At 45.0% G+C, this 20,198-nt stretch overlaps 1 protein-coding gene across 4 annotated transcripts in view; it reads left to right on the top strand.

Moving 5' to 3' along the window:
* Positions 1-20,198, top strand: part of LOC138567301 (cyclin-Q-like) — a 518,793-nt gene that overhangs the window by 486,518 nt on the left and 12,077 nt on the right. For all 4 annotated transcript variants that reach the window (XM_069645366.1, XM_069645370.1, XM_069645369.1 and 1 more), the window contains one exon: positions 5,157-5,384. In XM_069645366.1, coding sequence (XP_069501467.1) covers positions 5,157-5,384 — 228 coding nt within the window. The remainder of the gene's footprint in view (positions 1-5,156; positions 5,385-20,198) is intronic.

The raw sequence follows: 20,198 nt of genomic DNA, 5'->3' as shown, positions 1-20,198 counted from the left end.
TGGCAGATTCTCTATTAAACCTGCCCTAATGTTCTTTAAAGGGAATATCGTACCAAGAGCAATCTATGGTCTTGAACTTCAAAATTATATTTTCAAATTATTAGATGGGATTGAGGGCAGGCTGTGGAGGAAGATCCTCGGTGTATCGAATGGTGTACCACTGGCGGCCATCAGGTTTGAACTTGGGGCCACGTGATTAAGAGCTCGGGTAGAGTGGCGGTTACTGGCGCTATTCTCAAATCCTGTAGCACCTATTGCTTACTCCCTTTATCAGACCCTTGGTGGTGCTATTAACTGTAGAATTGAGCCCTACGGTAATTCTAACTATCTGGCCTTATTTAGAATATGTGAAGCTGTCCTCGTAAGTATTGGTTCTGATCTGGAGACTTTAATTAACAACCCCTTGAAGACCAAAAAAGCCTTGCATGATACTGATTGGGCATTGACTACTGATGTATTCCACTCTTATGCATCATGAGCACAAACGTCGAGGATCTCTCTCTACCATCCTCTCCCAATTCCCTAACTGCTACTAAAGGGGGCTGCTACTTGGGTTATGCTGGAACCTGCTCCTGACCAAAGAGATCTTGCTCAGGAGAAGTCTAATCACAGAGGCTGAGAGTCGGTGTAGATTTTGTAATTCTAATTTGGAAACCATAAAGTCCTTGAGTGTGGAGCATTAACTGCACATAGGTCGACATTTATGATGCCTTTTCTACAATATAGAGTAGGCTGCAGTGAGGATACTATATGGAAACAATGTCTTAATAAATCCGGAAAATGCTAGACCGTCATGTATATTTTGGATGTTAAGTCTTAATATGCCGTAAAGTTTGACGAATGTCCACTTAATAAGCGGTAGTACTGGAACGAAGACTTTTGTATTTAGGAAATAAGGTTTGTTTAATAGATTTGATTTGTATTTATATTTTTGGGATTTTATATAGCGCTTTAAGCCAAAGCGCTTTATCTGAAACAGGAATACATTAGCAGTAAAAAACAAATCATGAGTCAAATAACCAAGAACAATATGCAGAACAATTTGCCAAGATCATTGGAAAGCCTAAGTAGGGTAGAGCAGAAGAGGGAAATAGTAGAGAACTGTCAGGAGGGAGATTCAAGTAGGTGGGATTTTAAGGAGGAGCGGAAAAGATGAATATGTGGAGATGGAGCGGAGAGGGAGAAAATGCCAGTGGAGTGGGGCAAGGACCAGAAGCGGGAAGGGGCACATGGTGCAGGTGGAACAGTAAGTAGGAAGTGATCAGCAGAACGGAGAGGGAGAGTAGAATGAAAGGAGGGAGGAAAGGTAGGGAGGGTCAAGATCATGGAGGGATTTGAAGACAAGACAGAGGAAGTTGAATTTGAGTTGGGAGTGAAACGAGAGCCAGCCAAGTGAGGAGATTGAAGAGGAGATAGTCATGTGGAGAGAGGAAACGGAGTGGAAACTTCTTTTATTAAGCAAATTTGCTATTAAGGACATTTCGATTTAAGCCTATGTGCTTGTACATGCATTTGAATTGTATTTATGTCTGATGTATTGTTTATGTCCTGTATTTTCTAATGAGAATTGTAAAGGTTTAATTTAAACCAAATGCAAAAAAAAAAGAAAAGAATAAGGATGTTCCTGAATGTTGCTGTTAGGATGGATTTTATTTCTCCTGAAAAGTCAAGAAATTATAGAAAGTGTGGAGGAGATGGCAATTGGCAATTTACTTTTTTGCTTTCCTTGTCATCCTCCCCATTCTGGCATTTTATTTTGTATTTGTATTTATTTTATTTGTAAAGCACTCACGGCCCTGAGGCAGCTGGGCGCATATCTTACAGCTATTAAAGCTCTTAAGGCAGTACAGTTACACAGGATACTTCAGTTACACAATTAAATAGGTTACAACAATAGTATGCAGGACACAATAATGAGTGCAAACAAATACCAAAGGGCGTAACTGCAGCCGCGGTCATGTTAGTGAGAGCCATAAGGCGACTGGCAGTCAAGTTCATGCAACCAGTGTATGAATTTTCTTTTGAAGATATGGAAGGACGGTTCGGATCTAATGGACGTCGGCAGCGTGTTCCAGAGCTTAGCCGCCTGGACAGGAAAGCTAGAACCCTCTGAATTCTGCAGCTTGAATCTGGGAGTGGACATAGTGTGGGCTTGGGCCGATTATAAGGGCCTTGAGGATGTGTGTGGCAGGAGTCTGTTGGAGAGCTATACTGGGGCGAGGTGGGCTTTGGCTTTGTGTGTTAAGGCTAGGGTTTTAAGGGCTATTCTGTGTTTGACAGCCAGTTAAGGTTACGTCTTGTGTCGGATATGTGTGACTTCTTTGGGGTGCTAAGGGCAGCCCTGATAGCGTTGTTCTGTGTCACTTGTAGTTTGTTCATGTTTCTAAGGCTAGTCCCTAAAAAGAGTGAGTTACAATAATCGATTTTGGACATAACTAACGTTCTGGCCAGGGTGATGCAGTTGGGTGTCGTGAGGAAGGGCCTACAAGCAGTAATAAGCTTTCAAGTGTAGGCAGATGCTGCAACCACAGCGTTGGTTTGTCTGTTGAAGAATAAAGTGTCATCTAGGTAAATACCGAGTGTTTTAGTGTTATTAGAAGCCGTGATGGTGTTGCCATCAAAATGAAGGGTCTAGTTTATTCAGTCTGGAGCGTGGGCCAAGTATTAGTATCAGTTTTCTCATCATTTAAACAGAGTCCATGGTGCGCCATCCAGGCTTGGATTACTGAGTAAATTCCGTTAAGGACTTTGGAGTCTTCATAGTGATTTCCTGAGATTGGGATCAGTATCTGGGTGTCGTCGGCATAGTTAGTATACGAGACACCCAAGTAGTCAAGAATATCGAATAAAGGCTTACTAAAGACATTATAGGACATAGGGGAGATGCATGATCCTTGAGGGACCCCACAGAGTACAGGAGACGGTTCGGCAGAGGCTGAGGCTGAGAAGACTCATGGTTCTGTTAGCAAGGAAAGACCTAATCCAAGAGGTAGCGGAGTCAGAAAAGTGTGCGGCTGATTTTAGGTGTTGGCACAGTATTTGATGGTTGACAAGATCGAAGGCCGCGGATAGGTCGAGTAGTAGTAGGCATACTAATTTACCCTTGTCTTTTATATCATGCATTTGGGTTACAAGGTCAATCAAGGCTGTTTCTGTACCATGCCTAGGGCGGAAGCCAGATTGCCTAAGGCCCAGGAGATTGTTCGTTTCTAGATATGCTTGAATTTGTAAGTAAGCGGTCCAGTATTTTTAGTAGACAAGGCACTGTCGTATTAGGTCTGTAATTGGAGGGGTTACTAGGGTCAAGTGAGGGTTTTTTGAGGAGTGGAATGACCTAGGCATCTTTTAAGGTATCAGGTGCCGTACCTGTTTTGAAGGAGGCATTGATAAGGCTAGTGATGAAAGGGGCGAGGTCATGCGCGGCCTCTTTAATGATTGGAGCGGACAGGAGTCACCTTGACAGTTTTAGTTTCCTGATATTATTGGGGAACAGTTCCAGACTTTATCAATTTATGAAGAGCACAGAAAACTAGTGGAACAGTGCCCTATGTGTTCCCCAAAAATGTATATCGAGTGGCAGAGGGTTTGGACTAACATTTTTAATGAGAATCACAATTTCATCAAAGCTTCCTCTTGTATATTGTACATCCTCTCAGAGATACTGATGTCTCCAAAGTAGTTAGGAGAAGTTGTTCATTGTTCACATAATCACATGATGAAGCCAGCACAAAATGGAAAGGAGCAAACATTCCAAACATTGTAGATTCATCTAATACATAGAAAATGGAGGCCCAAACTAAAATGATGCATACCATGGTGAATGTGTTTGACACTTGTACTCCATTCTTCTCAAAACTTGTCTGTTAACCAAAGCTTACTATTGTTTACTCCTTACTGCTGCATAAGCCAAAAAAGAAGTAATTAGCTATATCTGCTTGTAAAAAGTAGAACTGTAATCATTTGAAAATTAAAAGAAGTGTAACTTGGGCCCCATTAGTTACTGTTCACATCAATCTCTAGAGGCACACCTTGTTTTCACACTTCGGAAATTAATTACCTACTGTATATAAATTCTTGCACCCATGTTGTGTTAGCTATATGAACATAGACCCATGAGCTTGAAAGTGCATGGCAAAATAGGTGAGTATTTGGCATTGGATTTTCTCTGAAAAGATTTTTTCATGTTCCTACTATTGATTGTGTTTATAGAAAAACACATACAAATGTTGCGACACCTTGACCAAGCGTTAAGAGTATATTAAATGGGTTTTCAGCACTTTTCCTTGCGGGTTGATAATGGAAGATAATGATCCTTGGGCTTCACATTGCTTCATACTTTCTAAATAATCTTGTGATATATTTGTGGAGACTTGGTAAGGCTTATGAAGAACAACAACGTATCTGCAAATGTAACACACCAAATTAGTCAATGCAATTTATGCGAAGGTAAATGCAATTTGTGCAAGGGCATCTTGCCGACTATTGAAAATTATATAGATTGTGGGACCTTTCTACAAGTGTTTCACACTTGATTTGCCAAGAGTGAATTTCAGATTACAAGAATTTAAAATCATTAAGAAAAAAAGTGCTTTGGAGCAAGATCTTGAATTGAAAAGAAACTGTGCCAATGGAACTACACAATGTGAATAAATGCAATACGTGCACATTGGGCCATCCTTAACATAATGAACTTTAAAAACAGACATTTATTAAGTCTAATAGTGGGACAGACTTGGAAAAAACCGGCTCTAAAAAACTGTGTTTGTAAGTGAAAGTGTTAGCACAGGGCATGCTGGACGCAGTGAGAGCAACTGGTTGCCATCAGCATACCGAAAAGGGGAGCTGTACTGCTGTGAACCTTTTAGTTATAAATCCATTTGTTGCCTTGTAGACATGCTTCCCCAATATTTATTAGTTCAGCCATTTGAACATACAAATTCTAAAAGGCTTTGAGATAAAGCAGATGTCTGAATTAGAAGTTTCCCAAGTCTCGCTCCATGAACTCTATGTATTTGTTTTTCATATGAGTGTGGTGTTGACTGCTTTTTCCTAAAATGTATGTGATTAAATGGTAGACCTCTTTTGGGGTGCTTCTGTTTTCACTTTTAGTTGTTAGTTGGGAGAGGCAATTAATTTGTATTCCCTTTTTCTTACAGTACCTCCTGCATTACCTGGTTTCGCTAAAAAACTGGATGAATCGTCACTGCTGGGATCGAACGCCTATTGCACAAGCAGCTTGGGCCTTGCTGCGGGACAGCTATCACCGGGCCTTGTGCCTTCAATATGAAGCACAGCACATAGCAGTAGCCATCCTTTTCTTTGCCCTGCAGTGCTATGGTGTTGAGGTGCCAGCTGATTCAGAGGCTGAGAAGCAGTGGTGGCAGGTGAGATTTAACACATCATGGCTTGAGCAAAAAACATGCATGTCTTGATATTCCAAAGCAGATTTGCTGTGAGCATTAGAGTATGTAATTCTTTTTATTTTTTATATGTTCTGTTTGTTTAGAGGTATCTGGTCGCGTTACAGAGTTACATACAAGCCTAAAACAAAGATGCAGAAGAAGCATATATAAAATATTATTTACATTACACATTTGCAGGGATTACATTACAGATATTTACAAAGATGACAGGCTAATACATTATGCATTGTGAGGGAAGAGCCAAGTTTTGATATTTTTTCTAAAGCTGTAGTAGGATGGTTCTGATTTTAGGTCGACAGGCAGGGAGTTCCAAAGTTTGGCTGCCAGGACAGGAAAGCTACTTTCACCTGCTTTCTGAACCTTGAGGCAATGTGAGTGTAGGGTTCTTGTCGGTCGTTCCGATGTGTTTTTGGAGAATTTGTCTGTTACGTATTTAGGGGCTGAGTTGGAGAGGCATTTATGCGTAAGGGTTAATGATTTGAAGTTGATTCTGTCCTTAACAGAGTGCTAATTAGTGCTACGTCTGACCGGCGAGTTGTGCTGCGTTCTGGGAATATTTAACACAGTTATTAATGCATTATTTTGCAGCATTTGTAATTTGTTTACTCGAGCCGAAGTATAAGGTGTTGCAATAGTCTAATTTTGATAAAATGAAAGCTCTAGCCAGAGTGGTACAACCTGCTGTCGAGAGGAATGGTTTGCAAGCATTCATTAGTTTACAAGTGTCTGCCATGACAGCTGTGGCATTGACTTGTCTATTCAAGTTTAGGGCACAGTCAAGATACAAACCTAAGGTTTCTACCTCCTTCGATACTTTAATATTGATACCGTCGATATTAAATGATTTAAACTGGTTGCCCAAGTAATTTTGTCTTACTGTAGAGCCAATAAGAAGCTGTTTCTTTTCATCATTAAGACAGAGGCTGTGAGTGGCTATCCATGCTTGGATAATAAGGTATATTTGTTGAGCAAGGTTGAGGCAGAGTCATGATTGCCAGTGATGGGAATGAAAATCTTCTGCATAGTTGGTGTAGGTGACACCCAGATTGTCGAGGTCATCGAAAAGCAGGTTGTTAAAAATATTGTACATCGTGGGGGAGACACACGACCCCTGTGGTATTGCGCAGGTGATTGGTGCAGGCTCAGTTGATGCAGTTGGTGATAAAACCCTCATGGTTCGATTATCCAGGAAGGATTGTATCCAGGCAGTGGCTTCAGCGGAGAAGTGGAACACTCCCGTCCCCTGCACACCCTAGTGTTGTAATGACAACCAAAATTCACACATTTTTATAAATTTAAAAATAAAGTTTTATAAAAAATATATTTTTGCATCCAAAGATTTGTAACCAAAAATGTTTAAAGTACAAACAATCGGAAAAATTGTATGTAAATAAATTCTTTACTCACTAAGTGCATATTTTCACCATCACTTCTTGATGTACTTTGGCAATCGGTATTCCAACATAACATTTCACATTGCAGGTAAACATTTGCATACTATCGATCAACATACAACAAGTACTAGTTCTTTACTCCTAGTTATATTTGATCTACTTGTTCTTAACTGTGGTGTACTTGATGCGTTTCGGGGACAAAACCCCTTTTTCAGAAGATATTTACCAGTGCTTTCCTTTCTCAATATATCTAGAGAAATATATAATAAATAAATATTCTTAGTAATCTTTCACATCAGTTTATTTATCTTTGTCATGTCTGGGTGGCTTCAAATATATCATCACCTGGATATGCATTCCTTAGTTCTATCTTATGGTTATGATAGTTCCTTGTGTCATCATCGTGTGTCCTATATGACCAATCCTAAAGGGAACAAAAAGAGACCGCATTCAGTCTCAACTGGTTATAACTCAGTCTTCCAACTTCATAATTAGAGATATCAGATCGTACTGGTTAATACCTGTGTATCCAGGTTTAAATGTCCTTGATTCGATAATGCTAGGGCTTATGTGTCCATATATGTTAAAGGGAGTATAGAGTCCATCAACCTGGATTAGTCACTCTGTATTGGCTCACCTGTAGATAAAAACGGAGTTCACAATGACTCATCTGGCTCTACTGAATAAAGAGGTGATTTTATGCATATTACCAAATGTATTATAAAGTTAGTTATTCTTTTTTTTTCCAATTTGTTTTATTCATAACATACATATAGGGCTGAACGAAACGGTCCGTTCAACCAGTAAGACACAAAAAGAGGAACAAGTTGTCGGTTTTTCCAATAATAACTCCCTTCCCACCACCACCCTCCCCCCACCCTCGCCCAATTTCAACATACCATGTTTTGAGGATTCACGAACAATAATAGCTCTGGGGAGAACGATTGCTTGCTAAATACCAATTAGACAAATCACTTGACACAGTGGGTTCAGATCGTGAATTAACCGGTTGGGAAACAATCACAGTCTCAAGGAGGCATGGAGATAGGCATCTTATGGAAGCAACCTAAGATACATTCTACAGGCTCATAGAAATACAATCCTCATGGAGAAGAACTGCAGTCCATTCTTGCACAAAGTCCGTCATGGTGTCGTTTGTTATTGCGGTAAGCTTTTCATATATGAAAATCGACCTGAGTTTGCAGAGCCATTCCTCTTTGGACGGGGCCAAAGCACTTTTCCACTTTTGGGCGAGCGCTAGCCTCCCCGCTCTCAACATGGCCCCAATGACCTTACAGAACGCATTCAGTTCTGTCTCTGGCGTGGGGATGCCCAGGAGGATTTCCAATGGCAGTAGGGTCGGGCAGAACCCCTCAATTTCCTTAATCCAACTAAGTAGTTCCGACCAATAAACCTGAATGACTGGGCATTCCCACTACAGATGAAACCATGTGCCTCGTTGGTGACAACCTCTGGGGCAAAAGGGGGATACATCCCTAAACATTTTGGACAGGGTGGCCGGGGGGCGGTGCCATGAATGGAGAATTTTGAAGCTATGTTCTATAGCAGCCGTATATAGAGAACCAGTGAAAATGCATTTAAAGATTGCCCTCCAAGTATTGTCATCCAGAGGCATGCCCAGCCTAGCTTCCCAGATCTTTTTGAAAGATTGTCTGCCCTCCAGGTCCGCTGTTATCAAGACGCTATAGAACATAGATAAGGAGCCCTTCCGAGTTGTGGTTTTGGCCAGGATAGTCTCGAAAGGGGTGAGGGGGCGTTTGAGGTGATCGGCCCAGCGAGGGTGGGTCAGGATCCCCTTCAAGCGTAGGTATTCGAAGACTGAGGGAGGGTTGTCTGCCAATGCTTCGGTCAATTTGTCATATTCTATAAAGCCCTCCTCACAATACAATTGAGAGATTCTCTCCAGGCCCATGTCTGACCAAGATTGGGTGTCTCGGAATCCCTTGGAGCCCAGATCAATAGGGGAGCCCCAGAGCGAAGTCAGGGGGGATGGCCAAGAGGATAGCTGTTTGTTAGCGGCATTAGGCTTTCAAGCCGCCCAGAGGGCTGCCAAGGAGGAATGAGTTCTGAGATGTGAGGGGAGAGCCCTGGGGGAGGCCCACAAAAGGTCTCTAACTTTTCTCGGGTGGGCATGAATGTCCTCAATATATGTCCAATATGTTCCCATGTCAGCCCTCATATGTTCCAACATCACTCAGACCTGGGCTGCTTTATAATAAAGCCTGAAGTCCGGGAGACCGAACCCACCATCTGACTTTGGAAGGGTCAAGGTAGAAGTCTTGACTCTCGTCCTTTTGCCATTCCAGATAAATTGGAGGACCCGGGATTGGAGTACCTCAAAAAAGGCATCGGGTATCACCACAGGGAGCGCTGCGAAGAGATAAAGGAGGCGGGGCAAGATATTCATCTTCACCGTAACCATGCGCCCCAGCCAAGAGAGTGTAAGGGGAGCCAAACGTTCAAGGTCACTACTAACCTGAGCCAAGATCTCTGGGAAATTGCATTGGTATAGTTGGGAGAGGTCTCTGGGGATGGTGGTGCCCAGGTATCTGGTGGATTCCCGCTCTATTCTTACCACCAGTATTTCAGAGCTGCCTGTTTACCTTCAGCCCCGAGAAGGAGCTGAAATAGTGTATGAGATCGAATAACCTTGGTAGGGAGACCTGGAGGTTTGTTAGGTAGCCCAGGATATCATCTGCGAATAAGGATAGTTTAAAGTCGCAGTCACCACACCTTATTCCCGTGATTTCCTGGTCTGTCCTGACTGCTACAGCCAGAGGTTCCATTGCCAAGGCATATAAAAGGGTAGACATGGGACATCCCTGTTGGGTGCCCCTGGAGAGGGAGAACGGTTCCGTGGTGTCTCCGTTGACCAATACTCTCGCTGAGGGGCCGTTGGAAAGTGCTGCGATCCACCCACAGAAGTTGTCTCCCAACCCCATCTTGCGAAGAACTCTGCCCATGTAAGGCCACTAGACACGGTCGAAGGCCTTTTCTGAGTCTAACGAAAGAAGGTAGCCTTCCACCTCTTGTTTTGAAGCCTCATGCATGAGATCAAGGGTTTTCCTTATGTTGTCTGATCCCTGGCGCCCCGAAACAAAACCCACCTGATCGCCATGTACTAGGGAAGGGAGGAGTTTCGCCAACCTATTTGCTAGGAGTTTAGCCAGGATTTTAACATCCGTGTTGAGAAGGGAGATGGGGCGATATGATTGACAATAGGCGGGATCCTTTCCCTCCTTGGGGAGAACTACAATCAAAGCCGACATCATCGTGGGTGGGAGGGAGCCCTGATTCAAAGCAGCATTGAACATCTTGGCCATGAATGGGGCGAGCGTGGACTGGTAAGTTTTATAAAACTTGACTGTATAGCCATCGTCCCCTGGGGCCGTTCCGCTTTTCACCGAGGATATGGTATCTATTAATTCTTGTGGGGTTATGGGCAGCTCCAGTGACTCAGCTTTGTCGGGGTGGAGGCCCGGGATCGGGAGGGAGTCGAGAAAGCTGTCAACCTCATTCACATCTCCCACGTATTCCGAGCTGTACAGCCTTTCATAATATCGCCTAAATTGTTCTGCGATTTTACCATCCCTCACTGTCGAGTCCCCCTCCGGGGTGCAGATGGAATTCACCTTTCTGCTGTTTCTGAACTCATGAAGCCTCCAAGCCAATATCTTATCCGCCTTTTCCCCCTTTTCTATATATTTCTGTTTTTAAGAAAGAGAGCTTCTTTTCCGTCTGTCCCACGAGGAGGTCCGCCAAGTTGGTTCGTAACCTCTGCAATTCCTCCCATTTCCCAGGGAACATCTGTGTTTTTAATTTCCCCCCTGGTTGTATAGCTTCTATCTTTTCCCTTAATGATTTCTCCTCACAGGCTCTTTCCCTCTTTTTCCCCAACCCTATCCCAATGAGGGTGCCTCTAATAGTTGCCTTAAATGCCTCCCATAACCCCAACCTCGCCGTTATCATTGAGGGAGAAATAGTCCTCTATGGCCACCAGAAGGGATTGGCGGACCTCTTTGTCCTGTAGAAGGTCATTACACCTCCACCGGGAACCTACTGCTGGGGCAGGGGGGAGACCCAGTCTAATTTTTACCATGTCGTGGTCAGTCCAGGGGACAATCTCCACTCCCCAGTCAGTGACCTCCCCCTGAAGCGAAGTCTCAACCAAGATGTAATCAATACGGGAGAAAGCTGCATGGGGCCTTGAGTAAAAAGTATAGTCGGGATTCCGACCCTGCTTGGAGGTACATGTGTCACTCAGGCCCAGATCCCTGTTCACTTCGCGAAAGGCCACAGCAAGTCTCTTGTGAAGGTGCGTGTTCGGGCAGGGTTTAGCAGATTTCCTATCCCTCTCGGGCCATAGAACCATATTAAAATCTCCACCAATCAATAGGGTACCCTCCGAGAATGATATTATTGTTTCTTTCATTCCAACCCAGAAGGCATCCTGTGCTTCATTTGGGCGTAAATACACACCAGAGTAAACAGCCGGCCCCGCACCTCGCCCTTAACCATAAGATATCGTCCATCTGGATCTGATTTCAAGGCTTTGAACACAAAGTGGGCCCCGGGGGGATACCACCAAAGCTACTCCTCGCTTCTTTGCCTGAGAAGATGCTGTGAATACCTGTTCAATGGTTTTAGCTCTTAGCTTTGGATCCTTGCGCCGAACCCAGTGAGTTTCCTGTATAACAAATAAGAAGTGAAGCCGGAGCCTTGCAAATTCCCGCACCAACAACAACCTCTTCGTAGGCGAATTGAGCCCCTGCACATTTAACGATCCCACTGTCAAGTACTGGAGCAAATCATACCTTAGTACACTGATAAAGGCTCGTAGCTCCCCTCGAAAAACAGCAACGGTTCTTGCTCCCACGGTGCTTGCCCACCCCATTAGAGGCTCGTGAAAGCCCTGGGGGTGCGTAGTAGACCCCAAAACCTGGTGTTCCATAACTAGAACCCCAACATTCCAACCCCCTTACTTCCCCCCCTCCCCGCCCCCCCCCCCCCTCCCCCCTGATCGCCTGGCAGGTCTTTGGTCTCATCCTATCGCCAACAGGCCACCATTGTCTCCCCCTCCGGGCTCAATAACTCTTGATTAATAACAACTCGAGACCACCCCCCCCACCCCCAAGGTCATCCCTGGGTATAAACAATTATTTCCCCCCATCCACTCAGTCGATTACAGGCTTTCTCATTGAACACCACAAGCCCTTTTCATGTGTCCGGGAGCCCCAGGGATGCCGGGGCCACTCTCCTGAATTTCCTTTGGCCACAAACCCTGCATCTTTCCCTTGGGGCCCTGGTCCCTTTTGGGCCTGTCGGAGCTCGCTCACCCTCCTGGTCACCCAGTTCCATATTCGGACCAGCCAATAGTTCGCCTGACACTCTCTGGATGTCGTCCTCCGTCACCAGCGCATACTTATAGCCTTCAAACTCAAAAGAGAGCGAGAAGGGGTACCCCCACCTGTATCGGACCCCCTTGGACTGGAGCATTTTTGTCAGCGGAGAGCATAGGAGGCGCCTTGCCAATGTAAAAGCTGACAGATCCTGATGGACTGAGATTTGGGCCCCTTCCCACTCCACTGGGCCTGTCTTGCGAGCCAATTCGAGAATCTTGCTTTTCTCGGCAAAATAGTGAAAGCGAACAAGAATGGACCTGGGGCCTCTGGAGGATGTGCCCGCTCTGTGGGCCCTGTCGATGGTGGGCACATTCGTGTTGGCCCCTCCGAACAGCAAGCCGACCACTGCGCTAACAGCTTTATTAATGTCCGCTTGAGTTTCCCCTTCGTGCTCCGGGAAACCTAAAAAGCGCAAGTTACACCGACATACCCTGTTCTCTGTCATCCAACTTCAAGGAGCATTTCACTTCCCTCCTTTCAATCTCTGCAAGGCGCATATCGAATTGGGTCTCGAAGATATCGTTGGAAGCAGTGTTATTCTCGAGCTCGAGAACTCTATCGTCTATTTTGTCAACTTTCTTGTCCAGGGTGTCCAGTCGCAGCGCTATATCTGCCCTGAAGCCTCTGATTTCCTCCAGGAGGGCCGCCATGCCCCTGGTGACAGTGCTAGTGTCCGCAGCTTCCTGGTGTGTCTGTGCTGCCATTTCAGGACGTACTTGGGGGCTCGGGGACAGACGGCGAAATCTCTGTAGTGCCTCCTTCCAGCTCATAGCCCCCCTGACCCCCCGGACATCTCTGACTCGAGGGTTCTGCCTCCAAAAAGCACGTGTTCAGGGGGCCTCACCGCCGGCTTCGCTAGGGGCAGGGGCTGATCACTCTGGAAGCATAGGGAGCGAAGATGCTTTGCAGGAGGTCCTGGTCGCTCACAGGCTCCCCCGTGTAGGTGCAGAATGCACCGCCACTGGTCTTCCACCTTGTATCCTCACTTCTGCGTCTTTCCTTGTCCTGCAAATGGGATCTCCTGGTGCATGCGTCTTGACACCCCACCCCAGCCAGGCGGGAGATGTCTAAAGGATTGGTCGCGGGCCCTCTGCCAAAGAGTCTATACTGTCTATGACTGGCAGTTTTCCCCGGGGGTCCCACGGATGTCGGGAGACTCACTCAATAACCCTCCCAGGTTCGATGGAAGGGGTAGTGGACCACCCCCTGTGCTACTCCGTTTCCTCCCACGATCTTGGAGGCTCTCGGGGTGCCGTTCGGGTCTCGCTGTGATCTCCTCACCTCATGGGCCTGCTGGTGCCACCCCGTAGGGTTGATGCCGCATCCGATCTGAGCGGGCCTGGGGGAGGGCCCCGCCCGCCGTCCTTGTGCCTCGGGTCCCGGTCCAAGCTCTCCACTTTCGCGCCTCTCGCGGCGCAGTATGCCCTCGGCGGGGGCTCTCTTCCTCTGCCCGATTCCGCTCTCCACGCACAGGGGGACCCAACGGCGTCGCTCCGAGCCCTCCCCGGATGTTGCAGGGGGCTTGTGTCTGCCCCAAGGAGAGCGGGCCCAGCTACTTCTAAGGCACGTCCTGCCACCACTACCTCCCTCCAGGGAGAAGGGGGAAGGCGCCAGCCAGCGTCGCTCGGCCTTGCCACAGGCCGCTCTCAAGCCCGGGCTCCGCGTAGCTTCTCGTGGAGCCGCAGCGCCGAAGGGGGGAGGGGTCACTATCCCGCCAAACTAAAACGGGTTGTGGTTTCACGGCGGCTCCACCACGGAAGTCCAGATTTCGGGGTGATGTGCCCACCAACAATGGCAAGGTGGGGGTATGGTCTACTCCTCACTCCGGTGGTGCCGGGGGGGGGGGCTCGACCCTCAAACGGTGCCCTTCGGTAATTCACCTTGGATCACATTCCATGGTTAGTTGAATGGTCGTGGTTGTAGACAATACTATTTTACTAACTGAGCTACACTGTAAGAACTAATTGAGTACGAGCTGTAATTGAAACATATGCCCTTGATACTCATTAAAGGTCACAACTTAGTATCCTAAAATGACCTTGAGACCAGATAATCCTTTTTTTGATACTAGACAAAAAGATGATTTAGTATAGTGACAATTTATTCTATGGAACCGGATTTCTCCCATTTATGAATTTTGGCATAATGTAAACAAATGACGTCATCACGTTACGCGAAATAAAAAGACGGCCATCTTGAATCTCGCCGCTTTCTTTGAATTTCGGAAAACTGAGCTCATGCAAGAATGTCCCCTTAGGTGAGTGATAATGAATCGGTTACATGAGACAACTTTTGTTATTGCAATTTAATATATCCTGACTAGAGCGAGATCCTTTGGTAGGACTCTACACTTAATATCTATCTGAATCACTTTTCAGATCGTTTGGGAACTATCACATTAGTATACTGGTCACATTGGGCACCCAAATAGCGGCCTTTTTTTTTATATCGCTGCTACAAGCACATTACAGAATCCATGAAATAATGTCCCCCTCCAGGTAAGCCAGCTTAACACTACATGTAAAGGTTTCTGTAAAGCTTTGCAGCACGTTTTTAATTTTGGTGGGAATATCATAGAAATCCTTTTGAATTTTTTCAGGATACTAATTGGGGGATACACGCATGAGTGATGGTATTCAGTGAATAGAAATATTGACAATATTAGTCAACTCATCATGACAGTATGATATGAATAACTGACTTTATAATACATTTGCTAATATGCATAAAATCACCTCTTTATTCAGTAGAGCAGGATGAGTCATTGTGAACTTTGTTTTTATCTACAGGTAAGCCAATACAGAGTGACTAATCCAGGTTGATGGACTCTATACTCCTTTTAACATATATAGACACATAATCCCTAGCATTATCGAATCAAGGACATTTAAACCTGGATACACAGTTATTAACCAGTACGATCTGATATCTCTAATTATAAAGTTGGAAGACTGAGTTATAACCAGTTGAGACTGAATGTGGTCTCTTTTTGTTTCCTTTAGGATTGGTCATATAGGACACACGATGATGACACAAGGAACTATCATAAGATAGAACTAAGGAATGCATATCCAGGTGATGATATATTTGATGCCACACAGACATGACAGAGATAAATGAACTGATGTGAAAGATTACTGAGAATTTATTTATTATATATTTCTCTAGATATATTGAGAAAGGAAAGCACTGGTAAATGTCTTCTGAAGAAGGGGTTTTGTTTCCCCGAAACGCGTCAAGTACACCACAGTTAAGAACAAATAGATCAAATATAACTAGGAGTAAAGAACTAGTACTTGTTGTATGTTGATCGATAGTATGCAAATGTTTACCTGCAATGTGAAATGTTATGTTGGAATACCAATTGCCAAAGTACATCAAGAAGTGATGGTGAAAATATGCACTTGGTGAGTAAAGAATTTATTTACATACAATTTTTCTGATTGTTTGTACTTTAAAAAATGTTGGTTACAAATCTTTGGATACAAAAATATATTTTTTATAAAACTTTATTTTTAAATTTTATAAAAATGTGTGAATTTTGGTTGTCATTACAACACTAGGGTGTGCAGGGGACGGGAGTGTTCCACAAAATTGTGGTCACCTGCTGTCTGTACATTGTTTGATACAACCCAGTGTCAAGGTTGTTGTTCTCCCCTGCAACCCACAAAGTATTTAACAATATTAACTTTGTTTATAATAGGTGTGCTCTGGGCTAAATAGTTAGCAGTTTTCAGCGGAGAAGTGGGCAGCTGATGTCAAATGATTATACAAAACGTTATGATTAACGAGATCCAGGAGATCCAGGAAGAGGAGGAAGAGGAGGGAGAGGAGGATCTTCTTCCCTTTGTCCTTTAGCTCGTCCATTTGGTTTTTCAGGTCTATTAAAGCAGATTCTGTGGCGTGTTTGGGTCTAAATCCTAACTGTCGCAGGCCAAGGAGATTGTTGGATTCATGGTAAGTCTGTATCTGTAAGTAGGCCGCCCTGCCTAGAATTTTCAAGAGGAATGGAATAGTAGTTATTGGCCCAACCACCTTTAAAATTGGATGGGACGGTACATGAATCAAAGGAAGAGTTTATTAGAGTAGTGGCGAATGGCGCTAGTTCCCGGGCTGCCTTTTTGATTATTGGTGCCGGGCAAGGGTCCCCCTGGCATCTGGATGGTTTGAGGGAGGCTATTATGTCTACTACGTCGTGGATGGAAACGGTTGCATGGTTTTGTGGGAATCTTCTGCAACTCTTGCAAGGGCAGGTCCCCAGAAAGTTAGTTTTTTTAGTTTTGTTTTCCTCTTGTAAAAGATAATTTCTTTCAGGGAGCGCAGTTTGAATATTTGTACACCAAGTCTTGTCCTTTATACAAGTTTCAGTTGGAGGTGTAGGGGACTCTAGTTCTCTTAAGATGATGAAGAGTTCTCTAGTGCTTGAATTGGCTTTATTAATTCTGTCGTTATAAGTGTACATTTTGGTTTGAAGGATCTCAGATTTGTATCTAGTGGAGATTTTAGAGAGTTTTTCTTATTCAAAGCTTTAGGATTATTGTTTCATAAGGATTCTGCACTTTTTTTTTGTTGCATAAGGCTTTGAGATTAGGGGTGAACCAGGAGTTTAGGTATGCTCATGGCTTAACTTTGCACATTTTTAAGGGTGCCATTTTATCAATGGCTTGTTTGATAGTAAAATTGTATAATTCTACTAGTGCAGACGGGTCTGAACTAGTGGAGGTAGGACTGGTAATAGGTTGGAGTAAGAGTAATAAGTTCTCCACTGTTATATTGCGCTTGTTTCTTTTAAGTGCCGGGGGAGCCGTTGGATTCGTCAGATTGGTTTGTAAGCTGTCTTGTAAGGTGAAGGAGATAAGGTGATGGTCAGTCCAGGCACACGGTTCATCGGATACGATTCTAGTATCACAGTTAAGGTCGGCTAGATAATCTAAGGTTCTTCCTTTGGTATGTTTTGGCGTGTTGATGCGGTGGATGAAGCCTAATTCAGTGATAGTATTAGCGAGTGCTGAGGCATTGTTGTCATTCATGTCATTAAGGCCTAGATTGAGGTCTCCTAGTAATATGATTTGTGAGCTAGGTTTCGTGTTTATATTAAGTAGTGAAGTGATATCTTCCACAAAAGTTGAAATAGGGCCAGATGGTCTACATATGAGGTGCATAGTTATGGTACGCGACGCTGTAAGTGGCAATTTGACTGTCAAGTGTTCTCCTGAGGGGAAAGGGATATGTGGGAGGACCCTTAGTCCCAATTTAGTTTTAGCAATGAACGCAATGTGGCCTCCTCTGGATGTTTCTCTATCTAATCTTAGTATGGTATAGTTTTCTAGTATAGCTAGTGACAGGGTTGGTCCTGCTGCTGCATGAAGCCAAGCCTCAGTTATGGCTAGGAAATCTAGTTGGTTTGAGACAATGAGGTCAAAAATGTCTAATGCATGAGCTACCATGGATCTGGCATTTACCAATGCACCTTTGATATGTGGTGTGTCATTGTCAAGTGAGTTTGGCTGATGGAACAGTTTTCTGTCGAGTTTGGTTATTGGTAGAAATGTTGTTTGACTTTTGTTTGATTCTCTTCTTTAGTAAGGTTGGGATATTTAGTTTGTCACTGTAATTAGTTAGCGGTTGTTGGGCATTTTTAAGTCTAGATCCAAGCCTATAGTTTCTGAAGTTAGTGAAGCAAGGTTGGTTGGGAGTAGGCCGGGTGGCATATAATTGGATCCATTGAGCTGGGGGATAGAGGACAGGTGGGGCTGGTGCTTATTTTGACATTATGGGTGGGATTAGCGAAGACTGGTTGAAAAGGCGGCAGGAATTTAGTCTGTGTTATGAGATCCGACTGAAATAGTGGTGTGGTCGTAGTAAGAGAGAACCGATGTTTGTGAGACATGACCATTGTGGTGTTAGTGTGACCAAGGCGCTGTGTAGCTGGACGTTGGCCATTGTGGTAATAGTAAGTGAAGGTAGTGTTAGTGCGAGGAGTGAACTAAACAGTGGCAACATGCATAGAATAGTGGTAGTGAGGGAGTACATGACTTTGGGAGCAGGTCTAATAGGCATATATCGTGGAAATTATGTTGGTGGGTAGGGATAGGCAGAGGAAAAGTTCACAAAGGGGAAGCAAGTTGGTTCAGTTTGTTAATGTTGGGTCAAGAGTGAAGGGAAGGCGTAAGTTAATGCACAACGAGAGGTTCAAAGGTAGTAAGGTAGCTACGAATGTGCTGTCACAGTACGTTGGAGGGTCTGACACAGGTGGTCTTCATGGACAATAGTGCAGGCCTAACTACAGGCATTGAATGTAGCCAGTATTCAGTAGTTAACAATCAAAGTATTGTATGATCGAGTACACAGACAGGCAGCGAGTAGTACAGTCTAGTGCTATGAGATCTCAATGGCAATGTTATCAACAAAAGGTGAGATATAAACAACAGCAACATGGGATTCAAATTCGTAGAGGATGTAGCTAATGTGGTCTGGTATACTGTCTCTCCCTTCGTCTTCTTCCATCCTTCTCCCTCCCCCTCTCCTCCTCCTCTACCTTCCCCTCATCCTAATGTCCACCCCCACCTCACACCTCCACCCCTGCCCACTCCTCCCACCCTGCACCATCACTTCTCGCCCCAATCTTATCCATCTCCCCAGTGCTACCCCCTCAAGCATCAACATTGCCCTCTGGAATGCCTGTTCTATCTGCAATAAAGCCCTGGCGACCTTTGACCTGTTCTTCCGACTAAATCTTCACTTCCTCTGCATCACCGTGACTTGGATCCCCCTCTTCAATTCCACAGTCCCTGCATCTCTCTCTCTCCTCCTCCTCCTTCTCCAATGTCTCACGCCCCTCTGGTCGTGGGGGCAGCGGCTGCCTCATTTTTCACTCTAAATGTCTTTCCTCATCCCCTTCCCTCACCCTCCCCACCTTCTCTTCCTTTGAATTTCTTTACAAATCCTTCACCTTTCCTCACGCAATCTCCTTCTTAATTATTTAGACCTCCTGGCCCCCTCTCTTCCTTCTATGAAGACCTTGACCATCTTGTCTCTCTCCTCTCTCCTCTCCTTCTCCTACTCCTCTCTGTCCTTGGCGACTTCAACCTCCCTCTCTCATCCACATCTCCCTTCTTCTCCTCTTCTCTCATTACTTGACTCCTACCTCCTCTCTCCCCTTCCTACCCACTCCTCTGGCTCCACACTTGATCTCATCTTTCTCTTCCTCACCCATATCGTCTCTTCCCAACTATCTATCCGACCATGCCTTACTCTCCTTCTCCCTCACTCCTCTCCCCTTCTCTTCCCCCACCTCTCCCTCCTTCTCTTGTCGCGACCTCTGCACAACTTTAACCCTACTCTCTTCCACGACTCATGTTCTTCCTCGCTTCCCTCTCAGCAGATGACGCCCTCTCCACACTGTCCTCCTTTTTAACCTCCAGTCTTGACCAACTCTATCCTCTCACTCCCTTCTCCCCTTCTCACAAACGTTCCCAACCCTGGCCCTGGCTCTCTTCACACGTTCTGTCCATGCGCCGCCTCGATCGACGCTGGATCAAATCCCCTTCTCTGACTAATCAATCCTCTTATTTCTCATAACATTCTCTCTCCGACTCTTGCCTCTCAGCTGCCAAACACTCCTACTACTCTAGCCTCCTCCACTCAAAAGCCTCTCAACCTCGCTGTATCTTCCAGACCCTCTCTCGGCTTCTCTCCCCTCCCACTTCTGACCCTTCCACGAACTCTCCCCTCTCTCCCTCTGACTTCGCCAACTTCTTCTCATCCAAAATCCTCTCTTCGCCAGAACATCATATCCTCTTCTTCCTTCTCCCCCTACCTCCTCTCCCTCTTCCAGCTCTGCCAACTTTTCCTCCTTCTCTCCTATCACCCCGGCATGTGTCTCCCACCTACTGTCCAAAACTCACCCTACAGCTGCTCCCTCTGACCCCATCCCCACCTCCCTCATCCCCAAAATG

The sequence above is a fragment of the Ambystoma mexicanum genome, chromosome 2p (assembly GCF_040938575.1).
Source record: "Ambystoma mexicanum isolate Mex_15411 chromosome 2p, UKY_AmexF1_1, whole genome shotgun sequence".
In the NCBI taxonomy this organism is placed as follows: Eukaryota; Metazoa; Chordata; class Amphibia; order Caudata; family Ambystomatidae; genus Ambystoma; species Ambystoma mexicanum.
This window is presented reverse-complemented; position numbering and strand designations above follow the sequence as displayed.